Consider the following 26181-nt stretch of genomic DNA (forward strand, 5'->3'; position numbering starts at 1 on the left):
TTCTTGGTGTCAACTGAACATATGGAGCCATGCTTATGCCTCTGCAAAACAGGATACTAATGAGCGTGTATACTCTTCCAATGACGTATTTATAGAAACCGCTGGTGGAATACCTTGCAATTACTGTCTGATGCAATACTTTTGCTTTGCGACAAACAAAATGACTGCAATTAATGTTTTATACGTTTCACTATAAATGTTACTTTTTTAAGGTGATGCAGTTTTTCTGTCCGCCACTGTATATATATGATTAATTACATAAACTTCATAGCATAACTGGGGCACGGTGTTATTACTGCATTAGGTATATGAGTTTAGTGTAGTATTTTCAATTATACTGAATTTGAACAAAATTATGCCTCAGACCAGAGCAGCAAAACAAAAGACTCAAAGTAGTTGGAGTGCAGTATGGGGTGAACTGAAAGGGTCAGTTGTCATCTGAGTCATGGTCTTATGAAATGTACTGCTTGTTTGATGTTTGCAGATCTCTCTGGAATGAGACATGATACTGCCAAGGTGGATGTCTTTTTTTGTGTTCAATGTAAAGAGTGTGAAGATATTATGTGCCAACTCAGTGTTGTTATGGACCTTTATGACAGCTTCAAGAACAAGGAGGAATTGAAGGAATTAATTGGAGGCCCATCAAACTCTCAGCTGCCCACATCCATGCCAAAGCTTGCACTTGATCATCAGGCAACACAGGGCAACGTCCAAGGCAGAATGTGCTTGTCCTACAGGAGCTAGCTGTTGTCAGGGGTCTATTGTCAGGGAAATGGGAAATACATTCTGCAAAAAGGATAGGTGGAATAGGAGCAGGTACGTCTGCCAGCATTGTAGAGCAGGTATCTTCTACGGGCAGAAAAGGTGATAATGTTGTACACATTGGCATTAATGACATTAGGAGTAGGAGATCTGCAGACTTACTTAACAAGAACAGGGCAATGTTGAAAAAAGTCACGAGTTACAAGGGGCATTCAATAAATTATCTATCTACCTATGAAGGAAATGAGAGAGGGGCAAAAATCTGGTTTTATTTTTCAGTGTAACTTCCCTGAACATCAATACACTTGTTCCATTTTGTTGGCAATGAGGAAATACCAGACAAATAAAATTCTTTGTTCTGTCCATTAAAGAATGCAGAAACAGCAAACTTCAGTTCATTATCATCAGCAATGCAATGCAATGTCAAAAGAGAAAATAGTCACTGGGGGCCAGTAAGGTTGATGTGCAAGTTCTGTAAAGTCACAGTCTCTCAAAGCAGAAAGAGCGTGTGACCTGTGCACTGGTGCATTGTCCTGAAGGAGCAACACACCTCTGGAAATTAAGTTTTCCACGGCATTTTTCCTTTATAACATCCCTTAGGTTGTACAGTGGGGATGCATACGACTCCCCAGTGACTGTCTGCTTGTGTTCCAAGTAGTGAATGTAAAAAATTCCCTCAGCATGCATAAGGCACAACCTTCAGCTGGCAAGATTATGGCCACCATAACCTTGCCAGCCGAAATTTTTTGGGCAGAGGAGAACCCTTGTGCTTCCTTTGCATTAATTCTTGTTTGGTCTCAGGATCTCAGTGACGAACCCATATTATATTACCCAAAACAATTCTGGAGATGGGAGTTTCAGGATTCCTTCTACAAAGCTCAGCTCTAAATTCTCCTCACAACACTGTACTCTGAATTGCTTCTACAAGGGGTCAGAAATCTGAGACCCACCATATACTAACCTTAGTCATCCCCAAATGTTCATAGAGGATGATTATAACTCTGATGGTTTCCCTCAGATATGTCACATTCCCTAGAGATTTGGGATACCTTTAAATGTCTATCATTCAGCACAAGGATTTCCACAGCTTCGCACATTTCTGGAGCATCTCTGTCACAGGCCTTCCTGGACATTGATCATCTTCAATGGACTCTCTATCCCACTTGAATTATTTTGACCAGAATTTTATCTGGTACTCTGAAGGTGCACTGTTGCCATACACAGCCAAATCCTTTTGTGAATGGACCTTTGGCCCATTTCCTTCTTTGGTGAGTTTGGAAACTTGGTAACTGAACAATGCTCCAATTTAAGCAAATTCATAATTTGATGCAGGTGTCTTTCTTCTTTCTGTTACAGTAGCACAACCAAAATCATAGTGGAATCGAAATTAGTATGACTCAAATTGCCGGCCGGGCTAGCCGGGTGAGTAAAGTGCCTGCCTGGCAACCCAAAGGTCGCGGGTTCGAATCCCGCCTCGGGCTTGGATCACAGTACTGCAAAAACCTTGGGAGGTGCATTATGGCCACAGAAGCCGATGCACCAACAACTTACTAAAACAAACAAAAATGACTCAAATTGAGATATGTAGGAACACGATAAATCATGAATCATTGAAATATAACTGTGGGAAGTACCTTAGGTAGATAATATACTGAAAGCTGCTCTTAGGATTAAATTTGAAAGTGTCTGCAATTCTACCCGATAGGAAGGAGTATATGATGAGAGCCTAGTCAATCAATTCGGCCCTGGAGATATTGTATAATGGGGTAGAATTTTTCTCAGCATGAGCTGTGCATGTTAACAGGAGTTACTGCATCTACAGGGATGGAATACACTTAAATAGAAAGGGTGCAAAAATATTAAGGTACTGTTAGGTGAGTCAGAAAATTGCTAGCTTGGGGGGGGGGGACACAAACTAATAGATTTAGCAATAGCTACAGGCAGAGGTGAAAGTGATTCTATCACTGCTTCTATTGACACCAGCAGAACTCTGAAAGCAAGGTGCTGGAGATTTCAAGGACTGCTGGGAGTCATCATGGAACACGTAAATACTTCAGCTGTGTTAGGATAACTAAGAGTAAGAACAGGTGTATGTATACTTGCATGCACAACAATGCTAGGAGCATGGTAAATATATTTGATGAATTTGAAGTACTGGTCAAGACATCAAATACAGACATTGCTGGGATATCAGAGACATGGTGTCGGGAGTATGCTCTTAGTTAAGAGAATACCCCGACCTCTTAGTTAAGAGCATAACCTCCCCCGACACCATGTATCTGATATCCTATAAGAGCATAACCCCCTTTATGCTTCTGTTCCAGGGAAAAGGATGGAATCACTGGCTAAAGAAATGATGAAAAACCATCTAGACAGGAGTGCAGTTATACTTCAGTCAAAGCATGAGTGTTTTAAGAGGAAATCTTGTCTAACCAATTCAACTGGATACTATGATACAATTACAAAGGAACTGGATGCAAAAAATAAATTTTTGCATGTGTACTTGGATTTCAGCAAAGTTTTCAATACTGATGCACATAAAAGACTGCTGTACAAATTAGAGCAGTGTAGTATTAAGGATAAGTTACTGCTATGGATAAAGGAATGGCTGAATGGGAGAAGAAAGAGAGTGGTTATCAATGGACACTGCTCTTCATGGACTAATGATATTAGTGGAGTGCCCTAGGGCTCAGTGCTGAGTCCATTGTTTTTTCTATGTTTATTAATCATACTGATGAAGGTATATTGGGATTAATGTCTAAGTTTGTAGATGATACAAAAGTTGGCCGGGTGGTAAAAGAGAGAAAATGCTACTGCAACAAGATCTAGAAAAATTAGGCAGATGGGCTGAAAAATGGCAGTTGAAGTTTAACATTGACAAATGCAAGGCACTGCACATGGATACAGTAATCCAAGATTAACATATAAACTGTGTGGTACTATACTCAAGGTAGTAGAAAATGAAAAGTACTGGGAGTAATTGTGCAGTCTGATATGAGGTTCTCTGAGCAGTGCAGACATGCTACCAGGACAGCTCATGGGATGTTGTTTGTTTTGCTAGCAGGGATAAGGGGGCATTAACCTCCTTATCCTTGTATTGTACAAGGCAATGGTTAAGCTACTTCTGAGTACTCAATACAGGCCTGGAGACCTCATTTTAGGAAGGATAAAGATCTACCAGAACAGGTGCAGAGAAGGGCATCAAGATTAGTGAAGTGTACAAAAGGGTGGTCTCACCAAGAAAGACTTCAGTTTTGCAAATCACAGTGTCTAGAGACTAGGCACCTGCAAGGTGATCTGACTGAGGTGTTTAAGGTTTTGAAGGCTTGAGCAAGCTCAATGCTGTAATCTGAGCAAGAAGAATCCTTCTTGCTCAGATTACACCACACACAAAAGGGCATAAATTCGAATTGAGAAGGGATGTTTGCAGGATAAATGTGTGGAATTTTTCCTACAGCCAGCAGGCGGTTGATCATTGGAACAAATGTTCATCTGCTATTGTAGGTGGTGCACAATTATCCACAATGTGAGTGGGTCATGAATATTAGAGTTTCAGTCACCAACAACAAACCAAATCTGAACTGGCTTAAATAGCCCATACCATCACAGTCCAACAGGATGCATTCTCCTTGCATTATTCAGGGCAATCTCTACGCACAAGCACATACAGCAGAATGAAACATTGTACACTTATATCAAGATCTGTCACTTCACAGCATCTTCTGCCAATGTTCTGGAGTTCATGAATGTCAAGAACAACGCCACTTCAAATCATTTTGCATCAGTGGTCATGATATTGAGTTTATCGTCAGCTGCCTACAGTCAAACTCAGGGCTATGCAGTCCCCTTAGAGATGGGTGGCATACTGACAGATGTTCCTGTGGCCTCTTGGAACTGCTCTTTGAAGTTTTTCATGGATGACAACATGCATAAGGCATGAAATACCCTTTTAATGGTTCATAAACACTTTCTGTGAGTTTCAGGCCATCTATAACTTTTTCACCTTTCATCTCTGAATAAGATCTATCACAGTGGATTCTGGTAGGTTTAGACAAGTTGAAGTTGTTCTCACTGACATAAGTGATGCAGCATCCAGCTACCATCCCATACTAAAAGTCAAAAGTTCCACTCAGCAGCACATACTGGTTTCTAACATATTGCTGTTGCACAGTCAGAACCACAAGATTTACACTGGTATGTGTGAGTAGATACACATACTGAGGGAACTTCTAACACAGTATGTGACATTCGTGAAAGGGTGTCCCAATATTTTTGGATATACAGTGTATATCTAAATCAATCTAAATTAAGGATACTTTTTACACCCATTAAAAGAATAATGGGTGTCTTTGTGGGTTACATATGAGCAAATTACTGGTTACTCGTAATATTAGTTACAAAATTAAGGGAAAACAAATGCCTAAAATTACTCCAAATACTATTCATCTTAATTAGCATTAAAAACTTTAATGAGAAAAAAATATAACTAAAGTGAAAATTACCTTGACAGATTCTAATTTACTATCTTGGGGAATGTTATGCTGCGAAGACTTTATATTTGATATTTCTTCTTGCTGCCTAGGTATGTTCCATTTATTTGGAGAATCTGGCAAAAAAACAAATTTCTTCTTTAAATCTGGCATATTCAGCATAGGTTTTCCAGACCCACTACTACTAACTTTTGTCTGTGATTCTGCTCTCATTGAATGTCCAGGGGTAGTCAAACAGGAAACAGGTGATGATCTTGCAACAGGAACCCACGTATTAGATGGTACTGGGATGGCTGGAACTAAATAAATATTTATGTTGTATCTTTCTGTATAAAATACAAAAATCTTTGGAAAATTTTAAATAAATTTAATCCTTTTGTACTTCTTAGACTAATATAACTTTAGGGCAGAAAGCTTCAAACTATGAAAAATTCGAATTATGACATTTGTTAGTTGCCCAACTGCATCCTTATTACATAACTGAATTTTTAAAACAGACCAAAGTTTGTACATTAGACATCATTATTATAAAATCTCATATAGTTAAATCCTTCACAATGAGAGCCTTCCTAGTAAAATATACTCCAAATAAGTGGCTCGCATCTGGTGAGTATGGGCTTGGCACACCCATGGTTCCGAGCCTGGATATCATCATTCTTCTCTTTCTTGGCGATTCTCTTCTCTTCTCTCTGGGGTAATTCAGAATTTTTTTTTTTTTTTTTTTTGGATGGTGCAAGGAAGCCTCAGGCTTCCTTGCACCATCCTCAGGCTTCCTTGCACCATATGGCTGATAATAATAACAATAATAATAATAAAACACTTCCCCATTAGATAAATCTACTATTACTAATTACTCTCAGTTGATTACCACACACAGATTGCACCATTTGGAGGCTATATGGCCTCTCATCGGTGGGCAGGTAAGCATTCAGAAGCATAAGAGCTAATGACCCAGTTATGACTTATTTACACAATGCGTTGCCTTCCTCTTATACTTCAAATAAGTAATAATTCTCCATCAGAGAAGTCACCATTCCCCATTTAGAAGTAACAGTAATTAATATCAAGTGTATGAAATACACTGGTTACATTATTAGATATTATAACAGTACTAAATCAATAAGTTATCATTTAAGCCTAGTTTCAGGATTGGAACACTTCAGCCTGTTTGTTTTGATAAAAATGTAGTGTGCTGCCAAACTGTTATAAAAAGGGAAATCAATAATGATATGCTGTACTGTAAGTTCAATACAAAGTGAGCATAAAAAGGTGGGTCTAAGGCTGTTTGTTTGTTTCGGGATTTATTGGGCGCATCAGCAACTATGGCCATAGTGTGACAGGGTCTAAGGCAGCAAGGAGGTAAGCGAGTAAGGTATGTATGAGCTAGCTGAAGTCTTGCAATGGCAGTTTCTTGAGTTATTAAGGAAATGTCTAACAGTGCATTGGAAATTTTTATAAACTGCATTTTTATTTTACCTTGCACGTCATAAAAATTAATAGATTAACTTAACAACTTAAACACCTGTTAAAATAAGTAAAGTATAGTTTAGAAAAATTAGTATATTTACCTGGACATTTTGGCTGTTATGCCATAGCCTTTAATGGGAACAGACATCTAAAATCATTCTGTGAAGAAAATGTTTTCCTTTGAGGATACGAATAATATTAGATGAAAATTAGATTTATCCTGTATTCTTGTAGGAATGGAATCCTTTATTAAACACTCCATGTTAAAATCTCATCCATTATCTAAACCTTGTTTTTCCAATAAATGTACTAAGGCTGTTCAAAAGAACAATGTAGCATATCGTAATTGGCTTATTTCCAATTCTTCAGTTTCATTTTCTTCATACGCCAAAGCTCGTGACAATTGTAAAGCAGCTATTAATCTATGATATTGAGTTCTAGATTTTGAACAGGCTAAATGTAGAAAACTTGCTTCTTGCCCTAATGGTAACTAGCACTCTGGTCTCTTGCCAAAGCAATTGGCTGCAACTTTAGCCCATCTCTGCTCCCACCTCTGTCAAAACCAGATGGTTCTATTGTCACTTCAGCCAAAGATAAAGCTGATCTGCTAGCATCCCATTTTTCTTCCAACTCATGTATTAATGATCTTGGTAAAACAACTCCCAATATGCTCCATTCAATCCATCCTGTGGTCTTCCGTCAAAAGTAGGTGAGAAGGATTTTGACGAATCTTGATGTAAGAAAGCTCCAGGTCCTGATGGTATTGTTCCACTTGTTCTCAAAACCTGTGCTCCTGAACTTACTCTGTTCTTTGCCACCTTTTTTCACTTTCTTATTCCAAAGATATTTTTCCTTCTGCTTGGAAATTTGCTGATATCCAGCCAGTTCCTAAAAAGGGTGACAAATCCCTCCCATCCGATTATTGTATCATTGCAATTACTTCTACTCTTTCTAAAGTAATAGAGAAATCAATTAACTGCCAACTCTTAAACTACCTAGAAACCTTCCGTCTGATCAACAATCAGCAGTATGGATTCCATCAGTGTCAATCCACTGGTGATATTCTGGCTTATGTTGCCCATTTATGGACAAATTCAACGGAAAAGTTCGGTGAAACACAAGCAGTTGCAGTTAGCATTTAGCATTAGCAGAGGCATTTGATGCAAGAAAGCAAGCTTATGCAGCATCAGCCAAAAAAAAAAAAAAAAAAAAAACCACTTCCACTTCACCCCTGTGTTCGTTCAAAATACCTGTCCAGCTGAGCCTTAAACTTATTTAAGCTATCAACTTCCACGACAAGGGATGGAAATCTGTTCCACCAACCAACCACTCGCTGGCTAAAGGCAAATTTCCGCATGTCTATCCTGCATCTGTCTTTCCTCAATTTGGATTTATGCCCTCTCAGGTGATTATTCTGAGCGAGAGGAAGAATCCCATCAGCATTGAGCATGCTCAAACCATTCAAGGCTTTGTACACCTCTATCAGATCACCTTGCTGGTGCCTAGTCTCCAGACACTGTAATTTGCAAAATTTGAGCCTTTCTTCATAAGAGCACCCCTTTGTTCCATTCACTAATCTTGTTGCCCTTCTCTGTACTCGTTCCAGCAGCTCTACATCCTTCTTGAAATGAGGCCTCCAGACCTGTACACAGTACTCTAGGTGTGGCCTGACCATTGCCTTATACAAGGGAATAATCACCTCCTTATCCCTGCTAGAAAATTTCCTATATATCATTGACAATACACCATGAGCTACTCTTGCAGCCTGTCTGCACTGCTCAGAGAACTTCATATCTGCCTGCACAACCACCCCCAGGTCCCTTTCATTCTCTATCACTGTCAGTGTAGTACCACAGAGTTGATACGTTGCTCTGGGGTTGCTGTTTCCCATGTGTAGTACTTCACATTTGTCAATGTTAAACTTCATTTGCCACCTCTCAGCCCATCTGCTCAACCTTTCCAGATCCTGTTGCAGCAGCATAGTGTCAGTAGTGTCCTTGACAACCCTGCCTACCTTTGTATCATCTGCAAACTTCGACATTAAGCTTGATATACCATCATCAATATCATTTATGAATACAGAAAACAATAATGGACCCAACACTGAGCCCTGAGGGACTCCACTAATAACATTAGTGTACGACGAGCAGTGTCCATTGATTACCACTCTCTGATTGCCCACTCATTGATTACCCCTCAGCCACCCCTTTATCCACAGCAGCAATTTGCCTCCAATGTCACACTGCTCCAATTTGTGCAGCAGTCTTCCATGTGCAACAGTATCAAAAGCCTTTCTAAGATCCACGTATATAATATCAAAGTTATTCCCTGTATCCAGTTCCTTTGTGACTGCATCATAGCATCCAAACAAATTGGTCAGGCAAGACTTCCCCTTAACAAAACCATGCTGTGTCCGAGCTACAAACTGAAGTCTTGTCTAAATGATCCTGCAGTGCTTCTTTAACTAGTGCCTCCATTAATTTTCCTGGAACAGAAGTTAAACTCACAGGTCTATAATTGCTTGTGTCAGCCTCTGATCCTCCTTTGTGAATTGGGGTCACATTTGCTCATCTCCAGTCTGTGGGAACCTCCCCTGAGTCCAAGGAAGCTCTCATAATTATGGCTAAGGGTTTGCTTACTTCCTCTGCTGCCTCCTTTAATATAACTGGATAGATCCCATCCACCCCGGGTGCCTTTCTTGTGTTTATCTTCAACAATTTCTCCTCCACTTTACTCTCAGTTATTACAAGATTCTCTAGCTTACTGCTAGAGTTGAATACACCTCTGGCTTTCCCCTCGCTAAATAACTCCTCACGTGTGAACGTCGATGCAAAATATTCATTAAGTTTGTTAGCTACCTGAGCAGGATCATCAACAGTTGACCCATCGATATCAAGTGGACCAATCTGATTCATCCCCTTCCTTCTAGAGTTTACATACGTAAAGAACTCTTTGCTGTTTTTCTTTGCATCCCTTGCCAAAGATTTCTCGTAATCTGCCTTCGCATGCCTAACCTCCTTTGTAATTTGGTAACAGATCAACTTGTATCTATCATAGGCTTCTGTGTCATGTGTTAATTTGTATGTATCCCATGCATGTTTCTTCTCTGCCATTTGCCTCATCAGTTCATCTGACATCCATTTAGGCCTAAACCTTGAACAATATTTCTTAGTTGATATGTAAAGCCTAGTAGCTTCCAAGATAAGTTCTTTGAATGTTTCCCATTTTGCATTTGCTGTTGGTAACATCATCAGTTGGTCCCACTGTATAGAATTTAAATACTGTCTCAGTCCATCGTAGTCGCCTTTATGAAAGCAATAACCCTTCCCTTTACCCCTAATGGTAGTTACCTCTTTGAGTAAATCCCACTTCAGCACACTGTGATCACTGCCACCTAGTGGTTCATTTATCTGCAGATTCTTAATACATAAAGAATCACTGCTGATAATCAAATCAAGAGTATTCCTCCCTCTAGTTGCCTCCCGAACATGCTGATGTAGAAAACAATCATCCAATAAATCCACAAAAGCCTTGCTAGTGTGTGAATGATCAGCCCCCAAATTCCAGTCAATATCTGGGAAATTAAAATCCCCCATTATAAGACTCTCTGATTTACTGGCACACTATTTCCCTGTACAGTTTCTTATTATACTCATCAGAGTCATTAGGCCTATAGCAGACTCCTACTCTCAATTTTGATCTCCCAATGCTTATGTCACACCAAACTGACTCGATGTCCACTGGCTTCACTTCCTTGGATTTTATGTATTTCTTAACTAATAGCATAACCCCTCCTCCCTTCCTATCCAGTCTATCCTTTCTGTAGACATTGTACTCCCCAAATTCCAGTTCTGCATTCCTTATATCTGTGTGACACCAAGTCTCTGATATCCCAACAATATCTGCCTTTGATGTTTTGAGCAATACCTCAAATTCATCAAATTTATTTACTAAACTCCTAGCATTGGTGTACACGCAAGTATACATGCACCTATTTCTATTCTTAGCTGCCCTAACACAACCCATGTGTTTACTTGTACCGCAATGACTCCCAGCAGTCTCTGAAATATCCTGAATCTTGTTTTTCAGGCTTCTGCTCATTCCAATAGAAGCAGTGCAAGAATCTCTTTCACCTCTGCCAGTGGCTACTGTTAATCTATTCGTCTTTGTCTCCCCCCCAAGCTAGCAGTTTTCCGACCCACCTAACACTGCCTCGATAGCATCAGCAAATATTCTTGCACCCTTTCTATTTAAGTGTATCCCATCCCTGTAGAAGCAATCTCTCCTGTTAACAAGTACAGTCCAGGCTGAAAAAAATTCTACCCCTTGAGCCTTGCACAATCTTTCCAGGGCCGAATTGATCGACAAGGCTCTCATCATATACTCTGTTCTATCGTGTCTGGGCAGAATTGCAGACACTTTCAAATTCAACCCTATTTCACGGCTTTTTTTCAACAGCGACCTGTACTTGTTAAGCAATTCTGCCGATCTCCTACTCTTGATCTTGATATCTCAATGGCTTTCGATCGTGTTTGGCAAAAAGGTCTTCTAAACAAGCTTGCATCTTATGGTTTGCCAACTGTTTTTTGTGATTGGTTATCCAGTTTTCTCTCTGACCGCTCACTGAGGGTGATGGTAGATGGCTCGCTATCTTCTAACTTCTCTACTAATGCTGGTGTCCCCCAAGGTTCAGTTCTTTTCCCCCACTCTTTTCGTCTTGTATATTAATGACCTTCTTCCATTGACCACAAATCCTATCTACAGTTTTGCTGATGATAGCACATTGTATTCTACTTTCCAGTTTGAGAATGCCCTGATCAATCAGCTTCAACTTCTTGAATATCTGCTACCAATTCTTTAAATGCTGATCTCCAGGTAATTCTCCAGTGGGGCAAAGACAACTTAATTTATTTCAATCTTTCTAAAATTCAGTCCTGTCTTATATCACGCAAAAAAGGATTCTTCTGCTCCTATGCTTATCTTTGGTGACACTCTGATGTCTAGGCAAGATGATATATCTCTTTTGGGGATTACCCTAACTTCTAATCTCTCTTAGCACAAGCACATTACAAATATTCCTTCCTCTGCATCTAAAAAACTTGTTTTTCTCTTTAGCTATAGGCATTACTTCTCTTCCAAACAGTTGTTCACTCTGTACAAATTGCAAATCCGCCCTACCATGGGATTTTGTTCCCATATCTGGGGTAGTGCCCTCAAAACCTCTCGCAGGCTTCTAAATTCCATTCAGAAGGGGGCAGTTAGATTAATTAATGAATCATCTCTAACAGAATCTCTCCACTCTCTGTCTCATAGATATACTGTTTCTGCTGCATGCCTTTTCTACAGATACTTCCATGGGCACTGTTTTTCTGAATTGGCTTCTATAATTCGCGCTCTCTCTTTCAAAACAGTCCGAACACGCGCCGCCGCCAGCCAACATCCATTTACTGTCCAGCTTCAAACTCACAGAATCAACTTTTCATCTTCCTCATTTATTCATTCAACTGCCATTTTCTGGAATAACCTTCCTTCATACATATTTCCTGAAAATAAATCTACAGAAGTTCAAGTCTACATTGTCAACAAATATCTTCTTTCGTCTTCTCAACTTTCAACCTGTGCACAGTACTAAGTACTATAGGTTCTAATACCTCTCGTGTTCAGGGTTTTCATAAAAAAAACAAAATTTACTAGACAGAAAGAAACATTGCATTACAGGATCTTTCCTGATCTCTTCTTCACATACACAAAGCCACTTAAATATTACACAAAAACCTTTTGAGAAAAATCCATGGTGCACCATCATTAGCATTAGCAAATAATGCAAGGATTATACAGCATCAGCCATAAAAAAAAAAAAAAAACAACACTGCACTGCCCATTTCACCTATTCATTCCCTCCAACAGCTTGTCTAGTTCTTCCTTGAATTAATTTAAACTATCAACTTCCACAACAGATGGAAGTTTGTTCCAATAATCAACCACCTGTTGGCTAAAGGCAAACTTCTGCACATCTATTCTGCAACTGTCCTTCCTAAATTTGAATTTTGTGCCCTCTTGTGTGTGGTCTGAGCAAGAGGAAGAATCATCAGCACTTAGCTTGCTCAATCCATTCAAAGCCTTAAACACCTCAATCAGATCACCTAATCTCCAGATGCTACAATTTTAGAACTGAAGCCTTTCTTGGTAAAGACACCCCTTTGTTCTGCTCACCAATCTCGTTGCCCTTCTTTGTACTTGTTCCAGAAGCTCAACATCCTTTATAAAATGAGGCCTCCAGACCTGTATGCAGTTCTCAAGATGTGGCTTGACTATTGCCTCATATGAAGGAATAATCACCTCCATATCCCTGCTGGCAAAAATTCTTGTATATCATTGACAAAATGGGCCCAACACCGAACCCTGTGAGTTGCTGCTATGGATAAACAACCATCCCTTTATCCATAGCAACTTGCCCTTAATGCCACCTTGCACTAATTTCTACAGTAGTCTTTTTATGTACAACAGTATTGAAAGCTTTTCTGAAATCCAAGTATATGATATCAAAATTATTTTTTGCATCCAATACCTTTGTGACCAGATCATAATAACCAATCAAACTGGTCAAACAAGATTTCCCCTTAACAAATCCATATTGTGATTGCAGTATAACTACATGCATGTCCAGATGGTCCTGCATTAACCAGCAATTCCATTATTTTCCCTGGAACAGATTTAAAGTGAGCAGGTCTGTAATTACTCACATCGCCTTTTGATCATCCTTTATGAATAGTGGATACATTTGCATATCTCCAGTCAATAGGGACCACTCCTGAATTCAAGAATGCTCTCATAATTATGTCTAAGGGTTTACTTACCTCCTTTGCTGCCTGCCTTAAAATAATTGGATGACTCCATCCACCCCAGGTGCCTTTCTTATGTTTAACTTCAACAATTTCTCCTTCGCATTCCTCTCAGTTATTACAAAATCATTTAGTTTCCTGTTAGAACTTCATAAACTTCTGGCATCCCCTAAATAATTCTTCATGTGTGAATGTAGATGCAAAATATTCATTCAATTTGTTAGTAACCTGAGCAGAATCAACGGTCAAACCATCAGTATCAAGTGGACTAATCTGATTCATCCCCTTCCTTCTACAGTTTACATAAATAAAGAAGTATTTGCTGTTTTTCTCTGCATCCTTTGCCAAAGATTTCTCATAACCTGCCTCAGTTTGCCTAACTTCTTTTGTGACTTGATTACACACTAGTTTATATCTACCACAGGCTTCTGTGTTGCCAGGTAATGTATATGCATCTCATGCACTTTTATTCTCTGCCACGAGTTTCTTCAGTTGACCAGACATCCATTTAGGCCTCTACCTTGAAGAGTATTTTTTAGTTAGTATGAAAAGCCTAGTAGTTATTATTTGTAACAGCATGTCGGAGAAAATACTGGGGGTTAGAATATTTTAGACATCATCACTCATGAATCAGAGGACATCACAGGGCTAACAGGAGCCATTGGTAGATAGTGATCACACTTGGAAGATGAAGAAAGATGTTGCCATAGTTAAAGGAAAAGGTGCTTGTTTGCTTGTTATTTGGTTTTTAGGAGCATTAGCAACTAAGGCCATATTGCTCCGGGATATGCGGTGGTCATTCCCTGACCTTTCCACATCCTCCGTATTTGGTGGTGACGGGCTTGAACCCCGGTCTAATCAAGAAGCGTGTGCTACCCACTGCTCCTTCCCACCTGGCTACGGAGGCGGCGGGAAAAGGTGCAGTCTTTAATTTCAGATAAGGGGAACTATAAAAGTTTAAGGCTCTACATAGCATCTATTAATTGGGTGGATCGCAGAGGTGGTTTTGGTGTCACGCCAACTTTGCTTTCTCAAGTAATGCTCGAACACCCAAAGTAAGAGACTGTGAGAGGAGAGGGAACTGCAGACTGTCAAATCAAATTGAGCTAGTTTTTCTTATAAAAAATTGCCCAAACAACTGAAATTTATTTCCATTTCAGTGCAAAGATCACTCAATTTTACATGGGAAGCCAAATTTCTATTGGCCTAATTTTAATAAGAATGCTTAGCAAATTTTTCTAAACAACCCAAATATAAAAATTTTTGATCATCTAAAAATGGATGAAAGTCCTATTACAGAAATAAGAAATATTAACTCTATAGTAATAAACTCTATAGTAATGTAGTTAATCTATTAATTAAATGTATTCCACAACCAATTCTTACAGTTTAGATACCTGCAACATGCAAAAGTTTCCTCACCTATTTTAGCAGGAAAAACTAATTAGATTCCTGAATGAATCACAGTAAATTGGTTTGATGGGCTATATTAATGGCTTTAGCACAATAAAACTTGCATCCAACCAAAGAGAGGATTTCAAAGAAGTATCATCTTGCCAAAAGAACTGTTAGGAGGAAGTCAGAAAATAATCCAGTTTCAACTTGTCTCAAGCTGGAAATTACCATCAACAGTCAACACAAGGTGTCTTATTCTTTCATCATTTCTTTGTTTACAGATAACACCTACCCACAAAATCCTTTTTTCTTTTTTAAATCAGATGGGGATCAAAATCCTAGTTAGTGGATGGATGTACAGTACAGAAAGGCACTGTTCCTTGTTAGTGTCTACAACTTTAAATCAAAAAGTCTTATTCATTTCATGTATTAATTTTTAACTAAAGTGGCTTGTTACATGTTTCTCCCTCTATGCTTATATTAACAAGATTACTTAAGCATTAAAAAGTTAATATTTTATTTCAGAAAAAATACTTTAAGACTGATTTAGTGATATGTCTCTATTACCTCCGAGACATTTCACTGATATGTCTTGGAAGTAAGTCCAAATATTTTAATATTAATTTTATTATGCTTAATACAGAATTTGATTTTACGTTAAAAAGATTCTTCTTTCTGATTACACTTACACCATTCAGATTTTTATTTTTTGTAAATTGTAATTACCCTTTTCCTGGTGTTTTTTTTATTTGGTTTCTAGTTCTTATTATGATTCATACACAGAATTTGATTTTCCCCAAATAATAAAATCTGTGAATAACAAAGGCATACTCCAGGAAATTTTTTGGTGCACCAGTTCCAAAGATAATCTATACCATGCAGTTTATTGTTTGTTATGTCCATACAAGTATGTGTTTGCATGCCTATTGCCACGTTATTTATGCTAAATATTCCAGAATAACTCATGGAGAATCCCTACTCTTCCTCTTCCTGAGATCAGATAACCAGACCACTCCAAATGAGTGCCATAGGGCAAAACCACTATACTCGCATGAAGGAGTATATGAATATAAAGTTGCAAATAGTAAGTTAGTTACTGTCTCAAAAAAGTTAGCTACAAATGCTCAAAGTGCAAAAAGAAAAGTCCAAGTGTACATATTTTTTGTACGCTTGGACTTTTCATTATTCTGCAAATATTTAAGCTGTTAAGGCAGGTATTAAGTGTTCCTTCTAAAAATTTCATTATTGTCAAGTTTTTAAAAATAAGTCTCCTGTATTTAATTTTTTTCCTAAAAAAAATGTCAACAAACTGTTAAAATGCATTTTTCTGATTAATTTTTTAATATCAACTGATTTTTACTTTCAATTTTTAATATCTGCTTTTATTTTTCTTTTTAGTCTGCTGAAAGGAAGTGAAAATAACTCCAGTCTGCCAGCAATGGATCATTTTCAATAACACAAAGAACTACTTTACTTACCTTTACTCACTAGAGCTTCCAATGCACCCCATTTCTGAGGAACTTTCTTCTTTATTACTATCTCCAACTTGCTTGCAGTTAATTTAAAGCACCCATCCAGTGGATTTATTGGCTCTCTGTATATAAATTTAGAGTAACATTTTCATTAATAATTACTTATGATGGTTTATAAAAAAACATACAGAATTAATTACGTAACTTTGAAATATATTATAAATTAATTTAATTTAATTTAATTTTCTTGACAAAAGTTAACTTATTTTAAATGACTAGTAATTTTATAACTTTATTTAAGTGGTAGCACTTTTTACTATATCAAAACCCTCAAATCTAGTGACCTCAGGACTGATCCATGCTGGACCTTGGAATTTTCCAGATTTTATAAGGTCATATAATCATAAAAACAAATTAAAAAAAAAAAAGAAAGAAAAAAGGGAAAAAATTGCATTTCTGTATTGCAACTAAGTGTACTTAGTACCATAAATGTTGACTTTTTTTTTTTTTTAGAGAAAAAAAGTGTACAGTATATGGAAAAATACAATAACTTAAGAGTACATTCATTCAACATAAATCACTACTATCCTATGAACCAAATAAATAAAACACAACACAGTTGGAAAAGAAAACCTCTAATCCCTGACTTAAAGGAATGACACACAGGTGCATATTTTGAGAATGACTAAGCACAGAACCCTGGTAAATTTCTTCTTCTTGCACATACCGGGTGGTTATAAAATAAGTTTCCCTATTCAGAGACCCTCGTGTCGAAGCGGTTAGTTAGTGCTGTGAAAATCGGTGGGTACGTCATTCAGAGTATGAGGAAGTGATTTATAGAAGAAAAAAAATTAGTTCGAATTTCCGCCACCAGGGGGGAAACAGCGCTACACATATGTAAAAGTTGTCATTTACTTCTATACATGCTGCTTACGCAAATGACATCCTGTTAGATAAAAGCAGAAAGGCCAATGCCACCGTCAATAACCATTATGGCTCTTAAAAAAAGGAATGTGCTCTTTAAGTAAAACTGTTCTACCAGAATAGTAATGCTAATGTAGCACTACGTGAATATCAGAAACTTAAAGGTTTGTGTAAAGGATCTTTGACGTCAGTGGGGCTTCGAAAACTAATAAAAAAATTTGAAGTGAATGGGGAGTTAGGCGTAATTCCAGGCAGGGGACAACCACATATCAGAACAGAGGAAGTGGACGAAGTGGCAGTTGCAATGGTCACAATGCCTGCCAGAGGTGTGTCAAGAGACTTGAACCTTCCTTGGTCTACTGTATGTAAAGTGCTTCGAATAATTTTACACTGGCTCCCCGTACAAGGTTCACACAGTGCAAGAACTAAAGTCTTGTGATCAGCAGCAACGAATAGACTTGGCTCTACGATTTCTGGCTCATGTGGAACTTGATGATACATGGGGGATTGAATGATCTTGTGGTCTGATGAGAGACACATTTCACTCTTCATGGGGCTGTAAATGCACAAAACTGCTGAATATGGAGAACTTCTCATTCCATCCGTCATGCATGAAAGACCACTACAAAGTCCATACATTACAGTATGGTGTGAATTCACAGCAGAGTTTATAATCGGACCATTTTTCTTGAAGAGTCTACACTTCATGGCCCCATAAGGTGTACAGTAACTAGTGCACGGTACTGCACTCTTCTAAGAGATCACACTATTCCCACTCTGCAAGAAAGGCAATACTTGGAGACCATAGTGTTCGTGCAAGATGGTACCCCTCCCCATGTTGGTTGACAAGTGAACGAACTGTTCCGTTCAACATTTGGATATGATTGCATCATTTCTAGAGACTTTCGGCAGTTCTGGCCAGCCCAATCACCAAATCTAAATCCCTATGATTTCTGGCTATGGGGATACCTGAAAGACAGAGTTTACCGTGACGGCATACAGATGCTTGTCGATTTAAAAGCAAGAATTAAACAGCACGTAGCCAACATTCCTAATGAGATGCTACATGAAACTGTGTCGCATGCAGTCCTCCATTTTCAGAATGTCATCTCAAGTGAAGGAAGGCACATAGAACAATATCTGTAGATTTCTAAGTTCTGATATTAAAATCTAATCCTATGTTATGTTTACAGTGCCAATTTCTCCCCCCCTGGTAGCAGAAATTTGAACTAATTTTTTTTTTCTTCTACAAATCGCTTCCCCACACCCTAAATGACATACCCACCGATTTTCACAGTGCTATTTCTAACAGTTTTTACACTAGGGTCTCCTGAATAAGGAAACTTATTTTATAACTGCTCTGTAGAGGAATCCCTTGATTAGCGTGGGTTCGATTAGTGCGAGACTCGAATTAATGCAGTTTATATTTAGCTACCAATTTTTGATTAGCACGAATCAAAATTTCGATTAGCGCGGTATTTTGGCTTGGCCTAAAGAAACCGAAGCTGGTGATGCTACGAAAGTCGGTACTAAGCTACAAATGTAAATACACTGCTAAAGTATGCATAACATTAGAGAACATTACAGAAACACATCACTTGTTTTCTTAGTGAGCACGCGGCTCTGTTCACAAAAGGGAGTTACTGTTTATTTTGCATCGCGTCATACCTTCTCCACTGAGAAATAAACAAAAACAAATGCAAGATACAGTGTGGGAAGCTAGTTTGGTTTTCTATTATAAGAAAATAAAAAGAAATGGATTATTTCAAATGTGTATTATTACAACAATTGAAATATTTTCTAACATTATGCACTCTGAAGGACAACACAGGCCACACTGCATTTATTACGTACATGCAGATCAGTTGCTTTCAGTTGTTCTTACGTTGTAATTAATTACATTAATTTCTATTAAATTGTTTATATAGTATTACATAATTATTAACTATGGATAAAAGGAAAAGTGTGTCTGATAGTGTCTCTGGTAAAAAGAAAAGAAAAGTGATAACGTTAGATAAAAAATTGAAGTCATAAAAAGACTTGAAGATGGTGAGAGTAAAATAAAAATTTCTCGACATCTTGGAATGTCTGAATCAATGGTTTGGACGATTTTAAGTAAAGCCAGTGCATATTGCTTCATCGTCAGCTTGCACACAAACCACAAGAAATAGAAGTGTTACGATGATTAAGATGGAACATCTTTTAACCATTTGGATAGAAGACTGCAATCAAAAAAAAGAATTCCAGTCTGCACAATGACCATAAAAACAAAAGCCTTGAGTATTTTTTCAATGTGAAAGGAAAATTCAACAATAGAAAACTTGGGTAGAGCGGTAACTGAAGAAAATATTCAAGCAAGTCCTTCAAAAGAAGGAGTGATTGAAGGGGAAATGGAAGAAAATTTCACTGCCAGTAAAGGCTGATTTGAACATTTTAAGAAAAGAACAGGACTGCATAATGTTGCATTGACTGGAGAAGGGGCAAGTGCAGATAAAGATATAGCCACGAAATATCCCGAAATTTTAAAGAAAATTGTTGATGATGGCAGCTATGCAGATAAACAAAAATTTAACGCTGATGAAACAGGCCTTTTTTTGGAAATGAATGACAAAAAAAAACCTTTCTAGCAAAAAAAGAAAAGGCTCAACCAGGCTATAAAGTTTCCAAAGATTGAATAACATTTTTATTGGGAGGCAATGCAGAAGGAGATTTGAAATTAAAACCCATGGTTATGGTTTTAATTTCAAAGTGGATAAGCTATCAGGGATACAAATGAAACTCCCAGATCTTTCGGTAAAGGTTTTAATAAAGCAAGCCTATCTGTTGTTTGGCACTCTAATAGAAAAGCTTGGGTCACGAAAGCTTTATTTGAAGAGTGGTTCACTAGCTATTTTTGTCTGAAAGTTAAGGCCTACTGTGAAGAAAATAATCTTGCATTCAAAATTTTATTAATTTTAGACAATGTCCCGGGCCAGCCACCAGCACTTTCTGATTTGTGTAAAAACGTGAGTTATTGTTTTACCTCCAAATATGAAAAGTCTTTTACAACCTATGGATCAAGGCATAATCACTACTTTTAAGGCCTATTATTTATGCAGAACATTTATGCAAACAATTGAAGCAACAATTGGAGATGGTGCAGTTTCTTTAGTTGAATTTTGGAGAAATTACAACATCAGGAAAGCAATAGACAATATTCATGAGTCATGGTCTGAAGTAACATCCAGCAATATGAGAGCAGTTTGGAAGCATATTTTGCCACACAGCACAAATGATTTCTGTAGTTTCACTCATGTCAACACTGTTATTGATGAAATAGCAAATATTGGAAGAGCTCTAGGCTTTGATGAAATTGACAACAGTGATGTTCACAAATTGCTGGAATCACATTTAGAACAATTAAGTGATTCTGACCTCCTTAATACTGATGAACAACGAGCATATGACGAGGTGGAAATCTGTGAGGAAGAAAATGTTCAAGAAAAGAAGTTAACATTAAAAGAACTTGAAGAAATATTTCACGCAGCTTAAAATTTGAAACTAATCGTGGATGCAGACCTAGATATCGAGCACAGTATGCAAATTCACAGGAATATTGAAAACGATGTGTATCCATACAAGCAAATTTATGATGAAAGGAAGAAAGACAAGTCTGCGCAAACCAGCCTTTTGAAATATTTTACAAAGAAATAAACTTTTGATTACTGTATTGCAAATATTTATAATTATCCTTTGCTTTTATACTGCTGTACATTAAATTGCCATAAAAAATCATATTTTTAAAAATATTGATTGGTATATTCTAGGTCTTGGAATGAATTAGGCTATTTTGTATTGATTATTAACTTTGATTAGTGTGATTTAGCATAGTGCACCATTTTCCTGGAACCAATTAATCAAGCTAATCAAGAGATTCCTGTATAATACAAATATATATACAGTGATTCATCCAAGGTCAGTGTGAAAGCAATTTTACTCCATAATGGAATAAGTATCCATCTATACTATTGGCCCATGCAGTTCACATGAAAGAAACTTACAAGAACCTACAGGTCCTTCTGCAAAAAATAAGCTATCAGGGATACAAATGAAATATTTGTGCCAACCTAAAAGTGGTAGCTTTATTGACTGGGACAGCTGAGCGAAGAATTGCCACTACATGGTAAAGAAATGGCCAGACCATTCAGAAACTACACTAGGCCAGAAAAATGTAGCACATTCTCTTTTGGTGGATAAGTCAAAAATCTATTTACCTCCATTGCACATCAAGCTAGGTTTGATAAAAAAATATTCGTGGAAGCAATAGACAAAAAAGGAGAAGGATTTTCCTGTTTGAGGCAAAAGTTTCCTTGAGTCAGTGAGGCCAAGATAAAAGAAGGAATTTTTTGTGGGTCCTCAAATCAAACTGCGATTCCAAGATGAGAAATTCACTAAAAAATTAAATGCTACAGAAATAAAAGCCTGGAAGGCATTCAAAAACATCTGCCAGAACTTTTTAGGCAATGAGAAATCACAATATTAAAGTGAAATTATGGATGAACTAATTTTAGCATACAGAGAGTTGAGATGCAACATGCCATTAAAAGCTTCATTTCCTACATTCCCATTTACACTTTTTTCCCCCCTGAAAACTTTGAAGCTGTCTCCAATGAACACGGTGAGAGGTTTCACCAGGATATTTCTCAAATGGAAAAAAAGATACCAGGAAAAATGGTGTGCAAATATATTGGCAGACTGCTGTTAGAATCTCATAAGGGAGACACCAATAGAAGATTATAAATGCCAAAAAATGACAGAATAAGTATTTTTTTTATCAGAAAAACATTTTTGTAAATAGAATAAGGTTATATAGACCCATTGTTCAATATTTAGTACTGTATGTAACATTTTCTTAAAATACAGTAGGACTCTCGTTTTTCCAAGATAGATGGTAAAAAAATATTGCCGGATAATCAATTTCCCAGTTAATCCAAAAATACATAAGTCCCTGACATAGGAAAGAGATATGTTCCAGGACTTCTTACGTAAGTCGAGTTTTATGTAACTCGGGAATGATTAATAAAATATTGCTACTATATCCCTGATATGCTAATATTATAAAAAAAACACATAATATCCTCAGAAGAATGAAGAAAATTAGTTATATATTTTTAATTAGTTCAATTAAAAACTTTTTTTTGGGGACAGCGGTGAAGTAGCCGGAATGGCACATAAGAAAATAAAACATAAAAGGAAGAAAATATGCATGTTATTGAACTGTAAAAACTGATATGTATTTTGTAGCCTTGGTTATTATTATAGTTAACCTTCACTGGTGCCGATCACTTCAGCACTTTGTCTTTCTCCTTTATTGCGTTCACCATTGCCACTGACAAATATGAATTCCACACGATACTTGTTAATGTTTGGCCATTTTCATACATCCTTATTATTTTAATTTTCTGATCCAACTCGATCGCTTTCCTTTTCTTGATATATTTACTAGTACCGCTGTCACTTATTATCTTAGTCGGCATCATGATAACAGTCAAAATTAAATTTTCTGTAAAGAACTTCACAGGGTTAAGGCAAAAACTCACTATTATCACCCCCACGCTAGCTCGCATTTTACTAAAGCACATTTCTAGAGTGATCTCCAGAAATGTGCTTCAGTACTTGAGTACCATAAAACAATAAAAACAATTTGCACTTTCTGGGTTATTGAGCTTTTCTGTTAGTGCATCTAATTAAAAATGGGTAGTAAACTTTAATACCGATAGCTGGAATTCTGTGGTTTTTTTACTTTATTATGGTGAAATGTGTGTCCCCTTCACTGAAATCTTCAGTCAAAAAATAAATAAATAAATAACGTAACGTATGTCTGAAGCTACATAAGTAAGTTGGGGACTTATTGTATCGAAAAATGTTCAGCAACCTACGTAAAAAGTATGGCAATAGATAAAAAAAACAGAAAACCTTACCACACACTACTCACGTGTCCAACACGATGCTTCCGTTTATTTTTTACAATGTCGATTTTAAATCTAATAGCTTCCCCTTATTTTTTACAATGTCGCATATGGTTTGGTCATTAACATTATAATGGTTCTTTAGAGATTTAACAGATGCACTGTTTTCAAACTTTTGAATAGTTTCAAGTTTTTGTTTAATTGAAAGCACAACTCTTGCATTTGCCAATCATTTTTGCAATTTCTAAACAAAAAAAAAAAAAAAAAAAATTCTGACATCCCTGACATACATAATGAAACAAAATTTGTACTTTTGCGGTGCGACAGAACACAACAATCGACACAACGCACTAAAACAAACTAAACATTTGGTCTCTTTTTTTTTCTTTGAGCACGGGGGTATGAAGACAGCGGGGGTTGCAAGATAATAGGTACACTCGGTGCTTTTTTGGGACGGTACAGCATACCAACACCTTTATTAACAGCGACATTTGGATGCAGTGAACTTCGAAATTTGTAACATTCCGTAAAATTATTTAACTAAATTTGCATTTTTCACTGTCTACTGTTAAGGTATTTTCTACATAAAACTGTATAACCATTTTTATAATTCTAAATTACTTAGTCGGACCTCTGTTTAATGAAGTCCTTTTATAGCAAATTATTTTGAATTCCCCTTGGAAGTAACATTTAAAATACTTTCCGTTGAACAAAGAAAATTTTCATATAGCGAACGGAGAGAATTAACTCGGTACACAATGTTTGCATTTCTGGCCTTCAGGCAATTTAGACAATTACTGCTGCTGCACGCATTACGAGAGCTAAAGGGATTAACCATTCTACAACTTAGTGGTACTTGGTAAAACCTATATGGCCACCTGTCCCACATACAGAGGAGTCACGCTAGTCAGGAGTGAGCAGATCAAGGTGTATTCCCAATGGGCTCTGGTCCACCTTCTACTGCAGTGGTGTCCAAATTTTCCTGTACAGGGGCCATATTAAAAAAAAAAAATTTCAAAGTTAGATTTCTTTATGCTGTTTTAGTTGATTTTCGGGGCGAGCCATAGGTTGGGCACCACTGTGAATCAACTGTAAGTGCCCCGTTCGAGAATTAGGAGAGAGCAATTTTCTTTTACCCCGAAAAATAATCTGTTGTTTCACGGAATTGCGTTATTGACATTTTTCGTTAATTTTCCCTATCTCTGGGGTTTTTTTTTTTTTTTTTTGTTAGTGCATCGGCTTCTGTGGCCATATTGCACCTCCCACGGTTTTTGCATTTTCTACTCTGATCCAAGTCCGAGGCGAGATTTGAACCCGCGACCTTTGGGTTGCCTGGCAGGCACTTTACCCACCCGGCTAGCCCGGTCGGCCTATCTCTATTTACATGGTTACAGTACCTGAATATCCGAATGACACTGACATTTTGGACAGTTTCAAAAAAAGAAAAGAAAAAAATTCAAATTTAAGAACTAATGACAACATCGATGACAAGAGAAGGAAAACGAGGACAGTGAAGATATTAAACCTTCTAAACATGAATTGTCGCCATTTGGTGAAAATGAAGTTAGAAAATTGTCAATTAGGTTTCAATTAAATGAAAGAGATACAATTCATGGATTTCGGGAATACCTAATTGAAAAATGGTTTCGGAAGAATTGAAGCATTTGATGGATGCTCTGAGTACGATACCAATTTCAGCGAGTGAATGTGAATGAGGATTTTCACAAATGAATCTGATCACCAGCCCAACAAGAGCTTCGTTGAAAAATAGTTTCTTCACTGCTGTTTCTTAAAATTGTAGGCCTACCACTGACCTGCTTCGATCCAGCAAAATATGTTCATTTGTGGCTGCTTCGGAAACGTCATTCAGCAAGAGATACATGAAGAGGAAGAAAAGAAGTCGGCAGAGGGTGTCGGATCAGAACTTAATAAAAATTTGGAATATCCTACAAAAACTTTATTATGAAATTATTTTTACTTATTACCAAGCGAGTGTACTAGAAACATTTTTCATTTACCGTAAAGCTCTCTATTTGAGATACTATACTAAAGACCATTCGTGACTATGGACCCCTCATCCTGAGTGCCCAGCACTCAGTAGTTGACCAATTTATTTACTTATTTTACTCTCATTTTACTTATTTTTTATATACTAAATAATAAATTTATGCTTAATAAACTGTGTTAAATACTAAATTTGTTATTCTTAATCCAAAAACATTACTACTAAAGTAACAATATCAGGGAAAAAAAAAAATGTTTAGAGTACTTCATATCCTTTTAATTTTCAATTTTTCCTGATAGCAAATAATGAGTACTGGCACCTATTTTTTTACAAAAAAAAAGCACTGGGTACACTAATCTCCCAATGACGACTTATAATGCCACTTCTTGTTGCTTATTTACTTACGACTTGCAAAATACCTGTTTATACCTATTCTATTTATTACTTGAATTTTATGTTTTATGGCGGGTTTTTTTTTTTTTTTTTTGGAATCTTGAAGTTCCCAATTAATCCACTTTCCGGTTAATCTGATCCCGGTAAATCGAGAGTCTGCTGTATATGAAATCTGTTTTACTAGAAACTTAGTTTTTGACGTTAATCCCTTCTCCCTTAAAATTGGTGGATGTTACAGCAATATGGTTGCCATATTTGAATTCAGCAACATCAAATCTACAAGAATCACCCAGAATTTTAACAGGAAGTGAAAATGTTTTTTTTGCTGACCAGTATTATTAGAATAAGTTTCCTCCATGGGTTGTTGAGGCTGACAGCTAGGGCAAATTCAAAGTTCAGCTAGGTAAATATCTATGTGATGAGAGTCAAATACGTGGTTTATTTTATTGTTTTATTTTTTGGTTGGTGCAGCAAAAGCTAAGG

The 26181-nt window shown here is 37.1% G+C and overlaps 1 protein-coding gene across 1 annotated transcript in view; it reads right to left on the reverse strand.

Annotated features, from left to right (window-relative positions):
• The window catches only part of LOC150088923 (ubiquitin carboxyl-terminal hydrolase 19-like), a 337177-nt gene that overhangs the window by 208938 nt on the left and 102058 nt on the right, over nucleotides 1-26181 (reverse strand). The window contains 2 exon segments of the mRNA XM_090370360.1: nucleotides 5265-5551; nucleotides 16435-16550. Of these exon segments, the coding sequence (XP_090226486.1) occupies nucleotides 5265-5551; nucleotides 16435-16550 (403 nt within the window).

Source organism: Mastigoproctus giganteus, chromosome 3, assembly GCF_048544385.1.
Source record: "Mastigoproctus giganteus isolate SK-2022 chromosome 3, ASM4854438v1, whole genome shotgun sequence".
Lineage (NCBI taxonomy): Eukaryota > Metazoa > Arthropoda > Arachnida > Uropygi > Thelyphonidae > Mastigoproctus > Mastigoproctus giganteus.